Raw genomic sequence first — 25,659 nt, 5'->3', positions numbered from 1 at the left:
CAAACTGACCTGCAGTCCCAACCTCAGGCCCCTCACAAGACTAACACCTCAATCCATATAACTCCTCACCCCACCCAAACCATGCACCCTCTCCTTTTACTTTCTTTCTAATATCCACAAAACCAATCATACTGGCTCTCATAGTTGATCAACACCTGAAACCCACAGTACAAAGACTCCCCTCCTACATCAAAGGTACCAACCATTTCCTAGATCGTCAGAAATCCATGTCCCTCCAACTCCCACCACACACCTTGCTTGTCACCACTGATGCCACCTCCCTCTATAACAACATCCCCCAGATACATGGTCTGTTTGCTGCTGAGCATTTCCACAGTCAGTGCCCACCTGATTCCAAACCTACAATATCCTCCCTACTCACCTTAATCAACTTTATACTTACCAAGAATTACTTCAACTTTGCGGGACAGACATACAAACAAATAGGGGTACGGCCATGGAACCAGGATGGATCATTCCTATGCCAACCTTTTCATGGCTTGCTTGGAGGGAGCTTTCCTGGGATCCGTAAGTCTTCAGCCCCTGGTTAGGTTTAGATACATTGATGACATATTTACCATATGTACTCATGTTGAAACTGACCTGCTAAAATTCCTGGTATCTCTAAATATCTTCTCCCAATTAAATTTCACATGGTCCTATTCTGAATCCCATACTATTTACCTCAATGCTAATCTCGTCCTCACCGAAGGCCAGCCAAACACTTCCATCCACATTAAACCTACCAACAAACAACAATATTTACATTTTGACAGTTGCCAGCCTTTCCAAGTCAAACATTCCCTCCCATACAGTCTTGGCATCCAAGGTAAACATATTTGTTCAGATGCAGGCTCTTTACAGCGCTACACCGCTCTCACTTCAGTCTTCTCTGGACGTAATTATCCCAACAGCCTAGTTCAAAAGCAGATTTCCTGGGTCATCACATATAATCCTGGTACTGGTGATCTCTCCAAAAAACAATGTCGGAGGACACTACTTGTCACCCAGTATTATCCTGGTCTTGAATATATCAATCAGCTACTTCAACAAGGCCATGAACTACTAAAATCATGCACTGAAATGAGATCCCTTCTGTCTGAGTTTTTGCCCACAATACCTAGAATAGCTTTTTGTCACCCTCCCAATCTCCGCAATATCCTTATCAGACCCTATGCTCCTTCTGCTCCCATCTCCATACCCTATGGCTCCTACCCCTGTGACTGCCCCTGCTCCAAGACTTGCCCTATGCACCCTCCTACCACCAACTATTCCAGTCCTGTAACTGGCGAAGCATATACTATCAAAGGGAGAGCCACCTGTGTAACGACACATGTCATATAACAGCTGTTATGTAAACACTGTTTGGCCTTTTACATTGGCACGACTACCACCCAGTTATTAGCCAGGATGAATGGGCATAGGCAAAGGGTGTATACTGGCAACTTGCAATATCCTGTTGCAGAGCACGCTCTACAACATGACAGTCATGACCTCGGCACCTGTTTCACGACATGTGCCATTGGATTCTTCCCCCAGACACCAGTTTCTCAGACCTCTGCAGACAGGACCTGGCACTACAACATGTGCTTCATTGTCACCACCTTTAATTTATGTTAAGTTCTTACGTCTCAGCATTTCTTCATTGTATCTACTCTTTGCTTCACTCCATTTTAGTATTCTACATCTTTCATTGTATTACTCCCCTCCCACCTCTGTTATGTACAATACACTTCATTTTTCACTCTTCTTAACTAATGCACGATGTTTAGGCAGTAATCTCTGTCTGCATATTACCCTGTTTTCCACTTTTAAGCTCTCAGGTTTTCTAATCTCATCTGATGCAATCCCCAACAATCGGTCTTTCCTTCTCATCCCATATGGTAAGTCTCTCCTGACCCACAGTTCTGTGTGACTTTCCCAAAATCTACCGCATTTCTAGTCCTCTCCAGTCTTTTTCCTTCACCTCTCTTCCTGCCCCTTCAACCCTTCTGCCTGAAGAAGGACCCACTGGATCTGAAAGCTTTCCAGTTACAACCGTCTTTTATGTGTGTGTCCTGCCGGCACTTGGTGAGTAGATTTTTTATCTATCTAATTAAATAAGTCAACCATATTGTGCTGAAGAGCATGTACTGCATGGTGGTGGCTGTTCATGGAGGTGAGTAGATTGTTCCTGGTCATACTCATGAATAACGAGCAGTGAGGTTGGCATATAATGTAACTACATCCTCAACTAGCCTGTCCTTGAGAGAGAGAATACCCATTACTGGCTTGGATGGGGTTATAGGTCAGAACCGGTCCATGATAGGGCAAGAGCAAGAGCAGGATAGGCACACAATACCCAGTTGGTGTTGACTGAATGGTGTAACAGGTTTATTCCTCTTAACAGCTTCTGTTCTCTTCTGTGTTCTCTCTTCCTATTCTCCTTCAATTGTCTCTGCTTTTCAAAATTAAGTGTTCCCTGGTGAACAATTTGTCACCATTTGGATCTATCTAGGGCTCCAGTTTCCCAATCATTTGTGTATATTTTACATTTTGCATATTTGACTTGAGGGCATCTTTGTATCATTCTGTTTGCCCTCCCTGATTGCACTGGACATTCTTTAATTGGGAGAACATGATTTGCTTAGGGAGACAGGAGTTTGGCTGGTGGATGATACGACCAGCCCAGCAAAGTTGGTGTTTCACAATTTTTGCTTAAATGCTGGTGGAGTTGATTTGTTACAAAATGCTGTTGCTTGTTCGCCAATCCTACCACTTTACATTCAATATTCTCCTTAGGAAGCGTTGGTGGTATTTTTCTAGGGACTTCAAGTGACGCCTGTAGGTGATCCAGGTTTCACATCCATAAAGAAATGTAGGCATGATAATTGCACTGTATACTGTAAGCATAGTTTTAACACTCAACTCATGGTTATCAAATACTCTTTTCAAAAGAAGACCATATGCAGTACTTGTAAACTTTAATTGGTTTTGAATTTCTGCATCTATGTCTGAATTTGCCCAAAGATGGCTTCCCAGGTATGGAAAATACTCTACAATCTCTAGAGGTGTTCCGTCAACTGTGATAACTGGAGCTGCTACAGTGGAATTTGAGGCCGGCTGACACAGGACTTTTGTTTTGTCTGTGTTAAGCTCTAGACCAACGGATTTCTATGCCAGAGTGAATGAATTTACAGTTGTTTGTAGATCCTCCTCTGTGTTTGCCAAGATAACATTACCATCAGTGAACTGAAGCTCGATGACAGCTGTTGTGGTTATTTTATTTTTAGCTCAGAGTCTGCTAAGGCTGAGTAGCTCACCATCAGTCCTATAAGCTATTTCAACACCCAAAAGTAGGTTTCCTTAACAAGGTGAAGTATGGTTCCCACAAACATCGAGAGAAGGCTAGGTGTAGTAACACATCCTTGCTTGACTCCCGAGGTAATCTTAAATGTTTTTCTGGGTCCACTGCTGGCAAGGACAGCAGCATTTATGTTATCATGTAGAAGTCTAAGTATTTTAATGTATTTTCCAAGACATTCATTTGATGCCAGAATTTCCAAGAGAGCTAATTGATTAACAGAGTCAAAGGCTTTAACAAGGTCTATGAATACCGTGTACAGGAGTGGGTTCTGTTCTTTATATTTTTCTTGCATTTGCCTTGCACTGAAAATCGTAGCCACTGTGCCTTGATTAGATCAAAAGCCGCACTGAGTTTCAGGTAGGGGTTTTTCAGCCACAGAAAGTAGTCTGTTGGAGAGAATCCTAGTAAGAATCTTTCCAGCTGTTGAGAGTAGTGATATTCCTCAGTATTTTCCACAATGTGTCTTATCACCTTTTTTGAATATAGTAATAAAAGCAGTGTTAGGCAGATCTGCAGGTATTGTCTCAGTGTTCCACACATTGGTAATAAGGGTTTCAAAGTTTTTGATTGATTTGGTGCTGCCATTTTTAAATAGTTCAGCCGGGATTCCATCCAGTCCAGGGGCTTTGTCATTCCTCAGTTGCTGGATAGCTTCAACCTCTCGAAAGGAAGGGTCATCACTCATATGGTCTTGAATAGGCTTTTGTTGTATTTTCGTAAAAATGTACTCCCACACATCTGAATCTCTTTTTAAAAGTTCTTCAAAGAGCTCCTTCCACCAAGAGCCGATAAATGCCAAATCTCATCTTTAGATCGAAGGGGGTTTAGGCCTATTTTGGAGGGGCCATAGATCGCTTTTGTGGCAATGAAGAAGACTCTTTGGTTGCTGCTAAATTTTCCATTTCGGTTGATTTTATAGTCTACCATTGGTTTTTGAGAGCTCTGGTTTTCCTTTGAACATCGGCTTTGGCATGGAGATAAACTTATTGTCGTGAAATGGTTGTGGATCATTTTGTCAGGCATTGTAGGCCTTTCTTTTTTTATCTAACATGCTTTGAATTTCATCACAATTTTTGTCAAACCAGTCTCGATGCTTTCTTTGGATGAATCCAGTTGATTCTTGGCAAATTGAAAGCATGATGGTTTTCAATCTTGACCAGTGTTTTTCAACATTGTCAGGATATTCAGCAGGCAACTTTTGCTTCACAATGTTCTTGAACTTCTTTTGGATCTCTTTATCTTTTAGTCATTCAAGATTTAGCAGGTGTTTTGCTTGTTTCTTTTGCTTCCAATGTTTGGGTGGCACTTTTAGAGTGATTACTGAACTTTGATGATCTGTCCAGCAGTCATCAGCCTGAGCTACAGTTCTTGTGATCCTCACATCATGTTGATCTCTAGATCACACAATCACATAATTATGTGAGCTGTGGCGAGCTGGTGCCAGTCTTATTTTGTTCATTTATCATTGAGATCGGTTGTGGTTGAGGTAAGCTATCTCTGCTTTTCACATGTATTATCTTAGGGCTTCACAGGCAAAGTGAGTTGGTTGTTAGCCTTCGACGGGAACCCTCAAGATCTCATGTCATTCATGGAGGAGACAAGTGTCAACGGCTGCCGAACAAGTGTGATAAGTGTGATGACCGTTACACGTTGTGGTGTGAAACTGGTTGGGTGTTTTGCCGATATGGGCAGCTTGGAGATACAAGACCTGTGACTTCGCTGGGAACAAAATTTGAAGGGAAGCGGTGAAGCTACGGAACCCGCTCCCTTGTATTGTGTACCTGATATGGAGTAAGTCATCGTAACTGTTTGTTCACTGACACACTCAGAGATTTTAAATTTTATTATTATTGTGGGAGCCTTTCTTAGCCTAGTTAAATGGTGGCTGTTATTTTAAAATGTTCACAGAAGTTTTTTTGTGCCTCTTGCAATCAAATGATTTTATGTTGCTGTTTTTAAAGCCTGCACTCTATTAATACAGTGGGGCCATGTGTGAGTGAGTCAAAGGTTCTGTCCAGTGTTTCTATGTTTCAGAGTTATTGGAATGTCTTTGTGATTCGGGCAGAAACCTTTAATTGTGCCAGCAACTTGGCAGGGAGTGAAATGTCATCCGAGGTCTAGTCCTGGCAGTGTTTAAGAAACTGGCCACTACTCAAGTTGGTCACATACCCCCTTCCAAAGTTTAATATTTTTCTTCCTTCCGTCAAGGTGGGGGTTAAGCTGGTAGATGTATATATTTTATATGTAACCTGTTTGTATACAAACTTGTTTTCTTAAATATTACAGACTAGCAACTGGCTAAACCTTGAACTGCATAGCATCTGCCGAGTTCCTTGTACAGCTTTTTCAAGTGATTTTTATTAACACTTATTTTTTTAAGATCAGTGTCTCTGTTGTAGTTTTTTTTGATTAAGTGATTCTATCATGTTATGTAATGGCATCTTAGTTTGGCACTAGTGCTCAAGTGTTAACAAGTCACCCTCTACCTTTAATTGTTTCATTATATCTATTTTGAAGGAAGTCCTATATGGGAGTTTGAAGTTCTCAAGTTTGTCAGTAACACCCTTTTCTTAATTTGGAATTGTTTGTTAGAGTACTGAGTACGCTGGGTTTCTAATTGTATTTGCAAAGTTTTATCTAGTGGCTTGTCCACAATTTGTAATTTCATAATGCCAATACAGTGTCTTAATTATAAAGTGTGACTACCAAACATGATTCCATCCCGCTTCCTCTTTTATGGTATTCAAGATGTATGTGCAAGTGTGGCATAACTAAGAAATTACATATCACTATGGATGCCAGTGTTTTGACCTGGGGTGTTGCCATGTGGTTTTATACTTAGTTTTCTGTCAAAAGAGTGTGTGTGTAATGATGAGCTTGTGTTCTGAGCATTTAGTCAGAAGGGTTCCACTGCCTATACCCTCCTTATCAATGATAACTTTCCCTAGGGCATAGTCTTTACCTACTCGTGCACTGAAATCACCTAGTAGAATAATTTTATCTGTTCGAGGTATGATTGATAAGAGTTGGCCTAGTTGGTTATAAAACTCTTCATTTTTACCATCTTCTGAGCGTAGGATTGGTGGGTATGCACTAATTATAGTAGCTTTTTGGTTGTTCACAAGTTTGAGATGGAGGGTCATAAGTCTCATTTATTCCATAGGGTAGTTCGTCTAGATCATCGACAAATTGATTCCTCACAGTAAACCCTACTCCATGGATATGAGGCTCATTTTCATCTTTCCAATAGAAAGTGTAGTTTCCATATCTGACGAAACATAGTCAGCCTGACCAACCAACTACCTGACTGGATGGCTGCATCCAGAGGGCGGCCGAAACAAAAAGAAGAAACAAAACTTAAATATTGCTACCAGGAATGTTCAAAATCTCATTGACTCTGACAAAAGCAACAGACAACAACAAAGAACAGCTATTGTGGAACATGCGAATGGATATAGTAGCAATGAAGAAATAATTTAAAAATGTCATGCACGATATGTCAAATTTTCACACGTCTCACTGTTTATGACATCATGCCTCCTGAACTGTGTGTCATACAATGGTTTAACACTGTAGGTACATTCAGAAGCACTTGTGGATACTGTCTGTGAAATTTATTCTGAACAGAGTTAGTGGAAAAGAAGTAATAAATTTAAATTTCATGCATGATGTGGCAGCTTTTCACACCTCTCATTGTTTATGACATCATATCTCTGAAACTATGGGTCATACGATGATATAATTTTGCACTTACATTCAGTGGTTTATGTGCATACTGTCTGAATACGTTGTACGAGGGTTGACTGGAAAGTAATGCCTTCGTAACTCTTTAACAGTTGGCAGCATTGGTATGTGGCAGGTACTGGCTTGTTCTGTAGCCTCATCTCTACAGCTCCAGTTGGCAGGAAGCCTTAGCATTGAACGGTTGTGTTGTTACAGTGTAAAGTATGGAACCCTACACAGACAGTCGGTCAATGCGATTAAAACAATGTGCAGTCATTGAAGTCTTGACAGCAGGAGATGTCGCCCCAATGGAGATGCATCAGAGAATGAAAGCAGTTTATGGTGATTGTGTTGATGTGAATAATGTGCATTGTTGGGCAAATAAGTTTAAAGATGTTGAGGCGGAAACATCTGACCTACATTACAAACTAAGATTTGGACGTCCTGTGACAGCAACCACTGAGTTTCACAAGCAAAATGTTGACAGATTGATTCAGGACAATCGTCCTATCACTCAGTGAGAAATTGCAAGCACAATCGGCATTTCACGAGAACGTGTGGGTCACATTATTGCTTTGCTTGGCTGTTGGAAGATCTGTGCACGAGGGTACCTTGGATGCTGACTCCTGAAATGAAAGTGCACAGACTTCAAATTTGCCAGTAACTCCTCTCGCATTACAAGAATGAAGGTGACGCCTTTCTCTATTCAATTGTGACAGGAGACGAAACATGGGTACACCATTACGACACATAGGCGAAACGTCAGTCTATGGAATATTGACAGAAAGTCTCGCCCCAGACAAAGAAAATCAAGATGCAGCCCTCACTGGAAAAATTATGGCCACATTGTTCTGGGATACAGATGGTGTTATCCACGTTGATTTCCTTGATCTCGGAACAACAATAAATTCAGAGTGTTACATCACAACACTACGAACTCTGAAACAACGGATAACAAGGGTCCGAAAGGAAAAGGGAAATATTTTCCTGCAGCACGTTTATGCCAAACCACACACTTCACATGCCACCACAGCAGAACTTCAAAGACTGAATCTCACCACCATATGGCATCCTCCATACAGTCCAGATTTAGCACCATCTGACTTCCATCTGTTCCCGATAATGAAAGACAATCTGCGGAGACATCAGTCGACTTCTTCCGTGATGGCTTGAGAAAACTTGTTCATCATTGGCAAAAATGAATCCAGTTGGCTAGTGATTAAGTGGAAAAGTGAATATTGTTATTAAATATCACATTCTAAGGATTATTTCTCCATTTGATTTATTAAAATATTCCCATCCAAACCCAATTAACAAAGGTGGATGCATTATTTTTCATTCAACCCTCGTAGTAAAGAAGTAATAAATTACAATGTCATGCTTCATGTGGTACATTTGCTGTATGGACAGCAGAAAAGTAATAAACATTCTTGCTTTCATCATTTTGTAGGGATTGACAATGAGAAAAAATTTTGTAATAAAGGTTTGAAATTGTGCGTGAAGTTTGTTGCAAGTCACTAAGTGCTCTCATTCTCAAATATTGGATGAATGAAGTCTCAGAATTCATGTGTTGCACGCCACACTGCTTTTTTGCACCCGTTCCTCTGATGTCATAGCAGCAACCAAAAAGTCTTCTTCATTGCCACAAAAGCGATCTATGGCCCCTCCACAATAGGCCTAAACCCCCTTCGATCTAAAGGTAAGATTTAGCATCTATTGGTTCTTGGTGGAAGGAGCTCTTTGAAGAACTTTTAAAGAGAGATTCAGATGTGTGGGAGTACATTTTTAAGAAAATACCACAAAAGCCCATTCAAGACCATATGAGTGATGACTGTTCCCTTTAAGAGGTTGAAGCTATCCAGCAACAGAGGAATGACAAAGCCCTGGACTGGATGGAATACCGACTGAACTATTTAAAAATGGCGGCACCAAATCAATCAAAAACTTTCAAACCCTTATTACCAAGGTGTGGAACACTGAGACAATACCTGCAGATCTGCCTAACACTACTTTTATTACTATATTCAAAAAAAGTGATAAGACACATTGTGAAAACTACCGAGGAATATCACTACTGTCAACAGCTGGAAAGATTCTTGAAAAAAAAAAAAAAAAAACCTGAAATATAGCAGTATCACATTGTAGTTGACACATGAATGTGAAGGAATTAGTGACAATAGGTATGAAAACTTTATTACAGAACTGACATAATATGAAATGGTAGTCGATACAAGCCTGCAAAAGTTGACAGCACATTTCTGGTATCATGTGAATTTGGCAAATTGGTTGAAAGCTGCCCAACCCTTAGAAGCTACAATGATAAACCTCCCAGTGAAGCTTGAAATTGAGAATCTGTAGTTAGAATGTTAATGGGATGAATTACGTTTTGGAACAGAAGAATCGTTCAGTATGCAGGCTACAATGTGGTGTGGTGCAAGGGGAATGTTGGAAAATGCATACAACAATACACAGAGGTGAAAGTGATGGGATAGCAACTCCGTACAGTAGTAGTATCGCAGTGCATTGGCAAAGCTGTCTTTTGCTCAGATGATTCATGTGAAAGGGTTTCCAATGTGATTATGACCACATGACAGGAATTAACAGACTTTGATCGCCGAATGTGAGTTTGATCTAGATGCATGGGACATTTCATTTTGGAAATAATTAGGGAATCCAGTACTCAAGACCCACAGTGTGAAGAGTGTGCTGAGAATACCGAATTGCAGGCATTATCTCTCCCCACAGACAATGCAGAGGTCAAAGAGCTTCACTTAATGATTGAGAGCAGTGGCATTTGTGTAGAGTTGTTAGTGCGAACAGACAAGCAACACTGCATGGAAAAAAAAGAAAAGAAATGAGAAGAAAAAAAAAAAATAAAAATTCAAAGTGGGATGTACGACAAATGTATCCATTAGGACAGCGCAGTGAAATTTGGCATTAATGGGCTATAGCAGTAGATGACCCATGCGAGTTCCTTTGCTAACAGCATGACATCGCTTGCAGTGCCTCTTCTGGGCTCATGACTGTATTGACTGGGCCCCTGACTGATTGGGTGTAGGAGCAGGGTCTTCTAGAAATCGGATTTCATCTATATCTCTCTGAGCAGCACCAAGAAAGAGCGCCTAGCCATGAGCAGCAGGCTCAAGAAGAAAATCATGGTTCCTCTGGGCTATAAGAAATGATGTAAGCCTACACTTCCTCACAGATGCCTATGGCGGAAGACAAGGAGCCTCATCAGATATGATGAGTTATTATAGTACACAGACTATGATGTGGTTACTTACAAGAATGTGTTCAGTGCAAAACTGAAAAAAGCTAAACAACACAGTAATCAGATGGGCAATAGCAAACACCAAGCTTGAAGTTAAAATTAAATCTTTAAAGAGGAAAATAAAAGGTTGAGGAAACCCCAGTTGTCTCCAAGTTGTACCCAAAAGTGACAAAAAATGTCTCCTAGGAAATTTCAAATAAGAGAGACAACAAAAAGGGAAGCTAATCAAGCTGGAACCAGACTTTTCAATAAAAGTAGGAAAGATCAGAGAGTTAAAGCAGACATACTTTCACCAGTATGCAAGGCAAAGCAAGAAAAAACACACATATTACACACTAAAGACCCACTAGAAATATGCTGATGTTTGGCCCAGCTAGTAATGAAGATAATTAATAATGCTAATTTTTAGCAAAACCTAGGAAGTGAGCCATCCAAACCTAGGCCTCCTCAACTTTTTTTTTTTTTTTTTTTTTTTTTTCTTTTTTTGGAAGTTTGTGGTAAGGTCTTATGGGACCAAATTGCTGAGGTCATCGGTCCCTAAGCCTACACACTATTTAATCTAACTTAAACTAACTTAAGCTATGGACAACACAAACACCCATGCCTAAGGGAGGTCTCGAACCTACAACGTGGGGAGTTATTATTTAGGATGTATCTTCTTAGAGGAGAACCTGCTGTACTGTATCCATAAGCAAAATTTACAGTTGTAACATAGCTATTTTAAGTTCATTAGCAGCTCTCAAAGATGTGCAGAGAAACTCCTGAACAGTATCACTGATGACAAATCTGAACATACACAGTTTTGAACATTTACAAAGAGTTAAAATTTCATATCCACTTTGGAATTGAAGATTTCCAAATAAAGAAAGCAGTTTGCTAACATGTATGCCATGAGTTCACACACTGCAGGTACCATTGATGTTTCAATGTATAACTTGTTCATCTACATATCTTCCAAGTTCATTTCAAACAATGCTTCCCTTTCAACTATGTCACTGGAGAGGAATACAAGTAATGGTTGAGTGAAACATCCTGAGAGTTTATATTTGCATCCAACACCTAAGCGCTCAAATAATGCACTGTCCAGTCACATTATTCATTCATCATTGCTTCAACCCACATTTGATAAGTTGTGTTGTCATATGTGCAACTAAGCAGCAGTAATATAAAATAAACAGCGAGGTAGGTGAAAAAAATTTATGATGCGTTTAACGAAATGATGCAGATTCCCACAATGAGGTTGTTATCTACAAGTTAATTAGTAATTTAATAAGTGCAAATATGCTTCTCAGGTTTGCCGCCAGATCGTATTGTGTAACTCTCACAATATTTCCTCAATGCAACTGCTAGACATCATCATCAGCTGCTGCTGTCACTGGTGCAAGGCGCGACTGATGATAATCACGCAGCAGCGTCGGAATTTGTCATGTTGTCATGACGGGAGCAGGCAATACACGTGCGCGGGATGCCGCTCTTAGCTGGAAGAATGCGGCACACCTGATGTCCCCTGCTGGGAGCCACAGAAATGCCATCCACGCGTGTGCTATGGGCAATGACTGTGCTGCCGGACACTCCTGCGGTTGAAGTCTGAACTAAATCTCAGTTATGCGTTGCGTCACTTGATGAATTGGAAGTTCTTGTTTTCCCTGTTTTTGATTTAATGGTAACCAGTGCTGGATTCCAGGTGGCACTTAGTTGAAAACCTGCATTCCTGTTGATAAGATTGTCTGCCGTGCGGATACGTATGGCCTCCTTAACGACACGGTCCCAGAAAGATGACCCTGGGGATCAAATTTCCTTGTCGTCTTTGACAGAGCACAATACATTTCTCAATTCTGCTGGTGCCCAAAAAACACACTTGACGTTGTGCTTTTTGAGGATTCTTTCCACTCTCGAAGACATGCTGCCAAAATGGAGCAAGAACAATGTTGCAGTGGGTGCCTCCGTATCTTCATTTACAGCCCTGCTTCGAGTTTGCTTGGAATGGAATGCATGGCGTATCTGCCTATGGGGACAGCCATTCTGTTGGAATACCATTCTCAGGTGGTGTAGCTCACCAGGTAGACTGTCGGCATCTGAGACTACATGTGCCCTATGCACCAAAGAGCATAGGACACTACCGCATTGCGCAGGATGATGGCAACTTGTGGCCTGCAAATATAGCTCTGCACAAGTTGATTTGCGATAGACACTGTGTCCCAGTGTACCATCAGCTCTTCTTCCGACTAAGACGTCCAGGAATGGTAAGATGCCATCCTTTTCCACTTCCATAATGAACTGAGCGAGTTCAGATGTCGGAGAAAACAGGTAATGTGTCTACTCCATGGGGCCACACCACAAAAGTATCGTCTACATACCGCCAAAAACAAGGTGGTTTGAGACTTGCCGACTGCAGTGCTTTTTCCTCAAAGTCTTCCATAAAATAATTGGCCACCATGGGGGACAGGGGACTTCCCATGCTGACACCGTGCACTTGTTCAAAATATTGGTCACTGAATAAGAAACAAGTTGAGGTAAACACATGTTTAAATAATGCCACAATGACTCTCAAACGGCTGCTGATAAGCTCTAACGAGTCCTCCAGAGGTACTTTCGTAAACAAAGATATAACGTCAAAACTAACCAAAATATTCGACGCTTGTAACTTTAGTGTCTTCAGGCGTCCTATGAAGTCTTCTGAATTCTGGATATGGTGATCACATTTGCCTATGAGAGGTCCCAAAAGTGTAGTAAGATGTTTGGCCAGAAAATAAGTGGGAGCTCCAATGTTGCTCACTATTTGGCGAAGAGGTGTCCCATCCTTGTGAATCTTGGGTAGGCTGTACAGTCTTGGGGGAATTGCAGCCTGTTGGCATAGGCTTTTGGCCACTTTAGAAGGAATAGAACTCTTCTTGAGAAGATCTACTATTTTTCTCTGGATTTTGCCAGTCAGATCCTCTCTTAGCTTGCGATAGGCAAGATTGTCGAGCAGCGCCTCCATCTTGCCGTTGTATTCAACTCACGGTGGCGTTCTCCTTGTCAGCAGGTAAAATGATGAGTTCTTTCTTCGCTCTCAAGTCTCGCAGAGCCTTCCTTTCTGCTGAACTGATGTTGAACTTGCTCGTTGGGGCTCATGTTAAAATTTGGCAGATGTCTCTCCTGATCTCTTCTGCAACATCACTGGGAAGCTTCAAAATTCCCTGTTCTATGCCAGCTATGACATCTCGGATTGGAGCTGTCCGTGGTGTTGGTGCGTAGTTCAAACCTTTCTCGAGCACTGCGAGCACTGCAACAGCTGGGTCGACGAGGATTCTACCCATTAGATTAAACACGGTGCGTCGACGTGGTGCATTCCCTTCTTGCTGTTGGGCCTCGAGACGAGAATACTTGGACATCTGGCGGACCTTGGCTTGTTGTTTTGACCAGTCAGCTAGCGCCCAGGTAGCGCTATCTACTCAATCCCAGGATAACGCACCAAGGGAATGTTCTCCATCCTGGATCCTTCCGACGATTGTGGCAGTGTGTGCGCGCTTTCAAACATTCAAACTGTACAAGTCAAAGGTCATCTGTCCGATGGAGAACAAAACATGATTCATTTGACAAGGCTACCTGTCACTAATCAGTGTATGTCCAGTTGCGATACTGGCGTGTAAATAGCAGCCTTCATTGCTGATGAACAGCAGATAGTACGGCTGCATGAACCAGGTGCCTGTTGCGGAGGTACATGTGCAGCAACATATGCTGAACGATCAATGAGGAGACATCAACGGTAGCCCGTTGGTTCATCTGGGAGGTCAGTTGCACAATTGTTGCATGTCTATTTGTTTGCACCCATCTCCACAGCTGACTTTCATCCCTACTGTCTATGGCTCATGTTACACCACAGCTGCCTTGGCAATGGCTTTGGATAGTGCTATTTTGCCATGCACGGTATACTTTAACCACAGTGGCATGCAAGCAGTTGATCTGCATTGTATAGACTCCACTGCTAGTGCTGCCACCTGCCACCTGCGAGTAGTTATCACACATTGAAATCTAACATAGATGGTGGTCACATTAATGCGACTGAACTGTGTATAACAACATTTCTTCATCACAAACATATCATTTTCTGACATTTTAAGATAGAAAATTGTACCAACAATGACACGTATGACACTTCAGATCTGTAACCAGTATTACAATACGGTGTCTTCTCGGTTCAGTGACACAAAAAGCAATCTTGCATCAAATTAATTCATATAGTTTCACTGTGGACTGCTGAAATCCAGCAGGACTTTAAATGTGTTTTCCATGTAAGTAAATTTTTCACTATGTGAAAATCTACATTGTGACGTTACAAAACTCATCCCTCTCCACATTCAACATTCAAATAAAACTTTTCCTTCCCATGTGAGAACAGCTTTACTGCTGATGTTTGGTTTGTGTAATTTGCTTACCTTGTTTATGATAGAAACAGCGCTCCTGATCCCCTCCCGTGTTTCATACATGGATGCAGGTCGCTGAATGGTAGAGCGACCCCTCATATCTTGAACAGGTTCATAACCATTAGGCTGAGGAGAGGCAACTGTGGGAATATTGAGACCTGCTGACTGCAGCAACTGCCGAAGTTCCTGATTTTCAGCAAGTAAGCTGCTGACCTGCAAGTAAGATTAACTTTTTTGGATGCAACGAACTGGAAAGAAATTAAGTGTTATCACATTTAAAAGGCAAAACATGCCACTGTTTACATTGTAACAACCTTTACCATAGAGTTTCGTAATTATTTATGGACAAAACTACATTTCACTCTCAGATTCTTCTGAAACTGGAAACGGATAGATTCTGAAGCTCAGAACCTTTTTCCACTTCCTCTTATTCCTTGCTCTTTTGTTGCCACAAATAACTGGAACTAACAAGGTATTTAGACAGCTACCTGGTGGAAGTTAGGTTGCCACATAAATACCTTTGCTAATTAATCTTGGTTTAGGGCTTTGTGTACCATGTGAATGTGTACATCAACTGTTAGAATCAAAACTATGCAGTTGATAGAGGATCCTAAAGTGAATGTTTTGAGACAAGGAACTAATGGTCAGAAATGAATATTTCAAGTAGCATTGAGGACATTAGTGAGCAATGTGTATGACACAAATGTTGCATACTGCGCTTTTTTATTTTTCCTTCACTAACAACTGGCTGCTTCATCAACATTAACAGTACTACCATAACGATATCAAATAATATACAAAACAACAACAATAAAATTTGTAAAACCACATTTGGTTGTGAGCATTACTTTGATGTATGATCCAGCAGAATATAGCACTTGAGAAGCCAAACAAACATACAGAGGAAAAGTTCCACTACAGGTATCATCCTAACGAATAATTTTATTGGTGTGGATACAAAATTATGAAAAACTGTTTTGCTCAAGCCATAAATGGCTGGCCAAGGTTTTAACAAATAGTTGCTCACACATTAGAATTTGAGGAGATGATGTTGTATCGTGAAAGAAAATACTGATAAATAAGCACCCATAAATGTTCTCATAGAATACAGTGTGGTTACTGGTGGAGCAGCAGTTGGATTCCAGTCATAAACAATGTGAACAAGCAAGGGGCCAAATGATTTTATACCCTGAGTTCAGCTTTTTCAGTGGGTTAACCAGCACAATATTGCAGCAGTGAATTTCCTGTATTATAAATGAAACTATACAGTTCTGGAGACCTTTTCATGTTTCAAACATGAGATAAAGACATTTGTAGTTCTTATAAACCTTCCTATCAAGTTACTAAAATGGGACAATCTAACACTTTCCCCCACTTTCTACAATTTCTTCATTCTTCCAAAATATTGTAACTAGTCTATATAGATGCCTCATCCACTCATACTGCTTTACCACTCTTCACCTTCTGTAAGGTTTCCTCCATTCTAGCACCTTAAGATGTGAAAAATAATTGTGTTTGATTAATACAGGGTGTTTCAAAAAGGACTTTAAAAATTCATATAAATTTACTGAAAGAATATAGAGAGCTGGGTTTAGTGTTATTTTGTAGGGAAACACATCAAGTTTTTTTTACTTTTAACTGAAGGTGGTGTATGTGGCTTCTGTTTGTTATCCTGCACACCTCCCATTGGAAGTAAATTTCTTCCCAAACTCACTGCAGCATTGCAGGTGTAACTTGCTGCTCTTAGTTGAAGTAGAGAAGCTGGCACAGGAGGTACAAACACGATATCCTTGATGAGCCCCATTTCCAGGAGGTACAAACACGATATCCTTGATGAGCCCCATTTATAAAGAGTGGTGTCAGGTGTGGGGAATGTGGGGGCCATGCAATTGGCACATCACAGCCAATCTATTGACCTGGAAAGCAGTCACTGAGAAAATCCCAGACATCAGCCAGGTAGTGGTGTGGTGCACCATTTTGCATGAAGTAAACATTTCAGTTGGTCATCTTCATTGATCTGCGGTGTCAGAAATAATTGTAACATATCCAGGTACACTATCCTGTTGCTGGTTCTCTCACAGAAAATAAGGAAGGAGCCACACACTTTGTTCTTGCTCAGTGCACAAAAAATGTTCAGTTTAGGGCTAGCACGAACATGTTGCAATGTTTGATGTGGATTTTCACTGCCCCAAATCCTACAGTTTGTGTTAACCTTGAGTGAAAAATCAACTCTTCAAAAATATTATTTTGTCCAAGAAATGTTCATCCTTGTGTAATCAATTTTACATATCCACGCAGAAGTTCTTGCAAGCAATTTTATCAGTGTTTTTTATTGCTTGTACGATCGTCAGTCTTTACAGTTTCAAATGCAAACAGTTTCTCAACACACGCCGAACAGTCGTATGTGGGATCTGCAGTTCGCGAGATGCATGTTGGATCAATTTTGTAGGGCTGTTGACAAAATGTCGGCTCACTCATTCAGCGACATTGGCAGATGCGCTTGGATGACCTAATGATTTCCCATGTCTTACTGAGCATGCTGTTTCTACAAAACATTTATGCCACTCATAAATTGTAGGCATTCTAGGAGGACCTTTAGTGTACTTGGTATGGAAATTATCTGAACTGTTGTCACCAACTTCGATTCTTCAAACCAAAACAAATAGCCAACATGCTCAATCCAGTGAAGGCAGCTGTCTTTAATGCAGCTGCTGCTAGCGCTCCTTATGGTGTGACTTGGCATTAGCAAACTACGCGAGACAAAACTTGATATATTTCCCTACCAATTGACACTACAGCCACCTCTGTAGGTACTATGAATTAATTTATACGAATTTTCGAAGTTGTAAAGTTCCTTTTGAAACACTCTGTATTTTAATTTCTCTAAGGGCAATGAAGATGAAAAATACACAACCAGAAAATATATTGTTTAATTAAAATTAAAAACTTTGGAATATTTTCCTTCCGTTTATTGCCTTCCATATTGGATTAAAATACATAAAATATTAGCATATATTGTGCAATCTACCTGCTTCATGGGTATCATTTTTATTGTTCTTGTTTGTTGCTGAGCTTTTACTTGAGAGACTATTAAGCACGATTAATATCAGTTTTGCAAGGCACAACTTTACTGTAATATGCATGTACAAACTTAAGTTCTATGGGAAAATGTGTGCATAGGAGAGACTTTTTTAATGTTAACTGGCTCTACTGTACATTTATACAACTTTGAATTTTATAGCATGATATCTATTCAGTTATATTGTATATTGTGGACACTTACATAAAATGTGCTTAAAAAAAAACTAAGAAAAAATGGACAAGAATATGGGTAAATTGCCATTCTGCTTAATGTTGTATGTATCACTCAAATTCAATGTTTCTTGGCACACTTTCAGTTACACTGGTGTGCCATGATGCTGTTTCACAATCCCAATGTGGCATAATTTATTAGAACAGACACTGGGTAGTATGTTCAAGTGTAGCACAAAATCTAAGAGAGTGACTCGTCATTGCTTTTTACACTTCTACGCTTTAAGCCAAGTTCATTCCAGATCTGAAGCAAAAACTGATAACATGTCCATGAAACAAATATATAAAATCCATGGTATTTTTGGACAGAATCTGCTTGTACTGGTCATGTAATAACATTCAAAACCTGCAGAGTGCTTTCTGAGCAAATTTGTTCCATATTGAAGTCACATAGCCAAGGGAAATGTATGTTGTTGATGAGAAACTTTCTCCACAATTGAATATTCACTTTACAGATATTTCTTTCATTTGATAAAAAGCTCTTTGGTTTCTCAGCAGGTGACAGCAATACGATACTGTGACATTTTGACAAGTGTTGTAATCTTCTGGAGAAGCAATGATAAACTGTGGATGGCTCAAATTTCAAACTAGTGGTGCACCCTCTCCACCCAGCTGCAGGTTGCTGGGTCCTGTACGGGTGATGGAGAGACAGGGAGTTGTCGGTGCAGAAGTTGGAGTGGCAGGTGCGCTGGAGACTGCACTCTTATCTTGGCATAACCATCACATCTATTGATGATATTCTCATGGATTCATTTACAATACTGCCCCAAAAGTCAGTTGCTCAGCATGGCAACTGGGTGTTCTGAAATTCAAAATGTGGGCTCCTCATTTATGCTCTTGTCTGTCACTACTAATTTCTGTGTATGTCCCAGTCATACTCGCCTGATGTGCGCTTGCACTGTTTCAAGATCCAAAACTTCATTTGTCCAATGTATTGTCCGGTACACTCCCTAGGGATACAAAAGAGGAAGGCTAGCCGGCCATCTTGTACATTTTGATGTGCCAATCTGTAAGATTATTTCAGATGAGACTATAAACTCTCGTATCCTTTTTAGTTCTGTTCCATGTGGACATTATTATGAGTGGTATAACAGTTGTTTATCGAATTAACAGGCCAGCAAACTGGAGCTGCAATCTTCATAATTAATTGTTAGTGTAAATTTATAATATTAAAATAAATACCTTTACTGCTAACTGTCAGTTGGACAAGAGAGTAGGCACATTGCATTTAGTGCAACATACTAGCCATAGAACTAAGAGGTAAAAAGCTAAAAGTTGAAATATAAAACACACAAAAGAATCTCAAACCAAATACAATACACTGGCAATCACGGCATGATGTAATACAAGTTGTTCAGTAAAATACAAAAAATTTTTTTATCACTATATATTACTGCAATTACAAAATGTATTTTGTTTTCTGTCTTGCGTGACAGAAAAAAATAATGATATGAATATAATAGAGGGAAACATTCCACGTGGGAAAGATATATCTAAAAACAAAGATGATGTAACTTACCAAACGAAAGCGCTGGCATGTTGGACACACAAACAAACACAAACATACACACAAAATTCAAGCTTTCGCAACAAACGGTTGCTTCATCAGGAAAGAGGGAAGGAGAGGGAAAGACGAAAGGATGTGGGTTTTAAGGGAGAGGGTAAGGAGTCATTCCAATCCCGGGAGCGGAAAGACTTACCTTAGGGGGAAAAAAGGACAGGTATACACTCGCGCACACACACACATATCCATCCTCACATACACAGACACAAGCAGACACTTTCAAAATGACAGCGCTTTCATTTGGTAAGTTACATCATCTTTGTTTTTAGAAAAAAATAATGATTACATGAAAATTTGCCCGACCTGTCACTAAATTAACTGATAAAATATCAGAAATAAAGCAGGTTCAGGAATCATCTGAAACCATTTGCCAGTTGTCCAAATGTGTTAGCAACCTATCTTTTGAACAAATAATAAACATACAATTCGAGTTGCAAAGCAAGCAGTTTGCAAGTGACTTTAGAAATCGGACATCCATTAAGGATGAACAAATTGCATAAGACATATACAACAACTGATTGCATCTCGAATCAACGTTATAATCTGGCAGATGCAATAGAAAATGAGCTGCACATGATAAAAAACAGATAGGAAAAGTTTTCCTGCAATGGTGTAATGCTATTACAGGGTGTATACACGAACAAAGGAAAAAAATTCTCGGATTTTCCGGTTAAAAATACACTTTCTCCCGGATGAAAACACACTTTTTCCGTATTATTAAGTGACAGTATAGTTTCCCTCGGACCTGTAAAACTTCAATCCTTTGAGTGGTTATGTTTATATACATGAGCGTAGAATTTCCCGGCACTTTAGAAAACGAAAGTCAGAGAAGAAAACTTCTTTTGGAAAGATTTTTGATGTGCTGCAACATGTACACTGCATATTTTCGTATTACGAAAGTATAAATTCAAATTCCACCAAACACCGCATGTTACTTTCCAAACCACTGTAATCGAGATTGCGATGTGCTTTTGTAAGTCAGTCATAGCTCATGTCACATGATCCCGCCAGCCGATGACCACAGGACACGTGATGTAGTCAGTTAACAGCAACATCACTATTAAGCAGCGCAGATACACAAACAGGAAAGTTAATGTTTTAAATTAATATACATAGTGTTGCTACAAGAAAAGAAAAGCTTTCACATATAACATTGGTCTCTAAGGTTAATAAGCTGCAAGAGAAGCTAAGCTTTCACATATAATGTTGATATTTTTTGCATGTGTTACACTTTAGGATATATCACACAAATGTGCCTGTAAAAATTTTAGTGGAGTCCAGTGACTTGTCCTCAAAGTTTTCCACAAATAAATTAGCTACTGCAGAGGAGACAGAACTTCCTGTAGCACTACATCAATTTGCTCATAATAACGACATGAATGTCTGATCTTCTGGGCTAGAAAAACTTCTAAATGGCTCGTCATCAAACGCTCAGTGATTTATGAAATTCTTGTACTTTCTCGTACATAGTGCAATTTGCGCAAAAGGAAATTTACTTTGAAAGTAACGCTTTTCAAACCACCATTCCCAATATTTTCCCGTGACCTGTTAGAAACAGGTTCGCCTTAGTAGTTGTCAGAGTGTGCCAGATAACAGGCGCCACCGCGCTTTGGCAGCTGCTATGAAACAGGAAGCCCGTATGTTCATAGGTGTAAAACATTGAAAGATCTTACATTATGTCATAAAAGAAAAAGGACATCAGAAGATACTCCAAGAGCATCGGAATTTCATGAACCATACTAAAATGGTACATTTAAAGTGCATACTTAAAGAGCACATTTGTATGTCCAGATTCCCAATGAAATAGGTCTCGACCAGATATTAAGCTTTTCGGTGTGGGTTTTGGGATGCAAATCTTCTTTGAGTACTAGTACTGTATTAACTCATTTCTGATTCTTTCTTATGGCATACATGCTAGAAGATGAAAACAAGCTACAAGATGAAAACGTGGACTTGAAATTCAGTGAGCAGTTGAAATTAGCCAATAGTGTGGAACTAAACACTTTGTTTAAAACACACTGACTGCCTCAGCGTAAAATATTGATAAAAACCAAATTTCTTTAGCAAACCAACAAAAACAACTTCATTGTTCTACAAGGCGATTAATGCATGGCTGTCAGAAAAGTGGAAATAAAATCTGAAACTAATAACGTATATTAGCCTTCCGTAATTATGTGAATGTATTTTAATTCACGTGATAGCTACCGGCCACAGAAATCCATTTTGTTTTCATTTGACGTGACAGGAATAAATGAAGTGGAAACAGCAAAATCACTAAATGTAAACACGCGTTACGTGGAGACTAAACACTTCCCCACTATAACTCAGACCGCTCTGCGCATCAGCCTCGGATCTACATTTCCAAATCCGGACAATACTAAGATAGTGGCGACCCCCCCCCCCCCCCCCCCCCCGCCCCACCCCGCCTCCTCCCTCGAGCGTTTGAGATATGTCAAAAATATAAAAAATCGAATTTTCAAAAATATGTTCATTTTGTAGCGCACAGCTTTCTGAAGAGTGTGATACATAAAACATACATGTTCAAGGTAATGTAAGACATGTTAATTGGTCTTAAGTGTGACAGAGTGCAGTGCCACCCCTCTTCACACAGAATTCTTCTACCGCACGTCACTATTTTGCTCTGTGGAATCGAAACGAGTATATTTTGTATTGGATGCCATCAAACTATATTCAGGACAGCGGAAATTAAAATCTCCTGTGGTGCCTCTCCTGCTTCCAGTCGCCTGGTTTGACATCCTGCCCCTTTTTAAAAAAAAAAATCTCGCAATTACTACTGGATGGGATTATTTGTAATCAGGAGAACAAGAACTCTTCAGGAAATTTGCACTCTTTATTGCCTGTTAGCTAATAACTTTCTGTTTTGGATGAAATAAAATTAAATACAGGATACATAAAACCAGTAGACGAGAGACAAGCAATACAGTACACATTTCTTCAATCCTTAGCTCCTAGAATTGTTTTCTTTCTAATCCTGCTACAGCTTTACATGGCGTGCTTTCCTTTCTGCAAAAGAAACAATTACCTCTTCAAAGTTCATCGAATGTTTTGCTACATGAAAGCTCGAAATATCGTTGTCTAATACTGCGTAAGCTGTTAATACAACACTTGTATGAGCACGTTGTTTTGTTGTTGTATATGGCACACTTCCTTTGCAATTTACGTTTTATTTTCCTTTTTTTCTCGTTCACATTTTATTGTTACACTATTATTTTGCAGTAGCTGGATACAGGAATATCCTTTGTTAGAGTATCAATTCTTACCAGTCAAAATGACAAAAATTTAACTGAAAACTAAAACAACGAAAAATCCTCAGCATTCCAAAAAAAATTTGCCGGGTTTTTCCCGGTTTTCTCCCAGATGAAAAAATTTCCGGGTTTTTCCTGGATCTCCCAGTTGTCCCGGGTTGTATAAACCTTGCATTAGGAAGCATATTGGCTTAATAGGGAAATGGCTGAGGTTAAAGTGGTCGTGCACAACACTCATTCGGAAGCACACAAACCTAAAAAGATGCAAACATTTGAACCATTGTTAAATTGGACCCAGTGAGAGTAGTACGAGTTGGCTGCTCATTTGTCGCAAACAATGCAATACACAGAAGGGCTGTGCCGAACAATAAGAGAAGAGAATTTGATTAAGAACTGCCAGACAAAATAAGTATACATCCCATTGTATTTCACTGTGCAGTCTGCAGTGTGTAACCAAGATTGTGGAATGACGTACAAAAATCGGATTTTGAGTGGATATACACACAGTGATTTGCACTAAGGGCCACAGAGGTAGCGAGTACTGTCATACAGAGGATGAGTTTGAAAGATCATTTCTGGCCCTGTATTTGTTCAACAGTATACAAGAACAGCTCTGGAAAGAAGTGATCAATCTAGAACCCTTCAACTTTTGTCAAGAAAACACAAAACATTATTTTGAAAATTATGTCAACAAGACACAGTACTGGGATGACCCGATGTCAAATGATGACTTTTGTGAATCCTAAAGGCAAAGTTGCCCATTGAAATATAAGAGAAGTTAATCCACATATCAGAATCTAACTTAGAGGGAGCTGCGTCGTTCCTCTACTCAATTGATATGATAAATGATGAAAGGGATAGCAATTTTGGCAGAAAGAACTGGTTTTCGGTTAAAACAGTTTTTTTCCGCCTCAGTTTAACAAGAGTGTTAATATCACCCAAAATAACTGGTTTTCAGTTTTTTATTCCTATTATTTCCTATAATAAATGTAGAAATGGAAGGAACATTGGAAAGTTTTGCCCCTGTGTTTCAAGGTACTTACAATCAAAATATTAAACAGGCAAATAAAAGAAAACTTAGGCTGTCCACAGTTTGTTGCTTTCCTTGAAAAGTGGTAAGTGGTTGAATACTACAAAATGTGACCAGTATTCTCCTACTGATACCAATTTTTTGAAACTCTGCTCAAAAATCTTGTTGTACTCAATGATCAACTATTTAGGCATAACGACTAGACAGTGCGAACGGGTGAAAACTGAGGATGAAGAACTGCTTTTCTTGTTAATTTGTCCATTTTCAAGGGCTACAAGTAATAAGGTATATTATGTAGACTCAGACAGCAGATCAGCTACTTTGTATTTTTATTTTATACTATGAATGAATTGCTGTTCAGTTTTTAATTTATTACTGGTATGAAATTATTTTCCTCTCTCATTACTTCATAGAAATAGCAGACAAATGTGTAATCTTTTAAACAAATGAAATGTTGTACTACAGTGCTACATCACTTTGTACAAGTATTTTCAGACTAAGGTTGATACCATTCTGCAGTACAATGCATGTCCGGTGATAACAGCAAGAAACTAATGAATAGACCAGGCGGGGAAAGGTCTTGGACATTGCATATACATGCATACCGTACTTTAAAGCAAAGACACATGACAACAGGGAGATTACTATGTCAGCAATGCTACACCAATTCTTACGCCATGTGTTTGTTGCTTGTTTCTGTCAGCATTGTTACTAAAAAACTGCCAATTGCTTTTCCCACTTTCTATAACAATGCACCATTTCAAACGAATGTAAATAAAAATTACACCTGTTTTAAGAATGAAAAATTTTGGCACTGCTTCTATAGCTAACTGATATTTTAGTTATTTACTCGGTTGTTAGTAAAACACCCATTATAATGGATACCAAACAATTACCAAAAAATACTAGTATTGATTTTAATTGGTCCATTTTCCCCATCCCTGCATGAGGATGCAAAGGCTATGACAGGTCAAGCAACAAATCAGCCAATTGCTGCTAGCACTAGCAATGGTTTCAGCTAAACAAGTCAGGTGACTATATGGGTGCTGCCTCAAGCATCAAATGAATGCTTAGGGTGACCAATGCAGGAATGATTATAACACCAACCATAGCAACAACTTTAATAAACAAAATTGGCAAGATCATATGCAGAACCATAAATACGCGCCAAAGAACAGCAAGCATTGATGCAAAAGCCAGCAGCACAGATAAAATAATCAGGTCTGGAGGAATCAATCACCAGTAATAACTAAAGTTGATGATGATATTATTACAGCAAATTATAGGCAGGAAAACTAGACATCTTTGAATCTGGTCTTGAAATGTCGGTCATGGAATGGAGAAAAGGCCATGATGGAGAAGTAAATCATTTATGTTGCAATGACGGCACAGACATTAGGCAGGGGGTCGAGTCAGATATCAGTAACCACAGTAGTGAACAATCAATTGTTTCCTAGTCCACTATCAATGTGTGAATAGTAAATTTATCAGTTACAATAATATTAGACAAAGGACCTGCTGCAAATGTGGTGCTCACTGATTTATAGAGTGGAGGGGAGGGGAGGGGAGGGGAAGCAAAACCCACGAGGACATGGGTACTTTATTAACAAATGGCAGATAGTATAGAATGACAAAGTCAAAGCAAATGAAACACACACCACAGTATAGTGTGCCCAAACAGTTGCTTCCATACACAGCGTGCCCCCTCCGGCAGAAATGCAGCCATGTATTCTCACATGCA

At 39.7% G+C, this 25,659-nt stretch overlaps 1 protein-coding gene across 1 annotated transcript in view; it reads right to left on the bottom strand.

Moving 5' to 3' along the window:
- The window catches only part of LOC126183679 (ARF GTPase-activating protein GIT1), a 288,183-nt gene that overhangs the window by 52,607 nt on the left and 209,917 nt on the right, over positions 1-25,659 (bottom strand). The window contains exon 11 of the mRNA XM_049925857.1: positions 14,759-14,959. Within this exon, the coding sequence (XP_049781814.1) occupies positions 14,759-14,959 (201 nt within the window). The remainder of the gene's footprint in view (positions 1-14,758; positions 14,960-25,659) is intronic.

Source organism: Schistocerca cancellata, chromosome 1, assembly GCF_023864275.1.
Source record: "Schistocerca cancellata isolate TAMUIC-IGC-003103 chromosome 1, iqSchCanc2.1, whole genome shotgun sequence".
NCBI lineage: Eukaryota > Metazoa > Arthropoda > Insecta > Orthoptera > Acrididae > Schistocerca > Schistocerca cancellata.
This window is presented reverse-complemented; position numbering and strand designations above follow the sequence as displayed.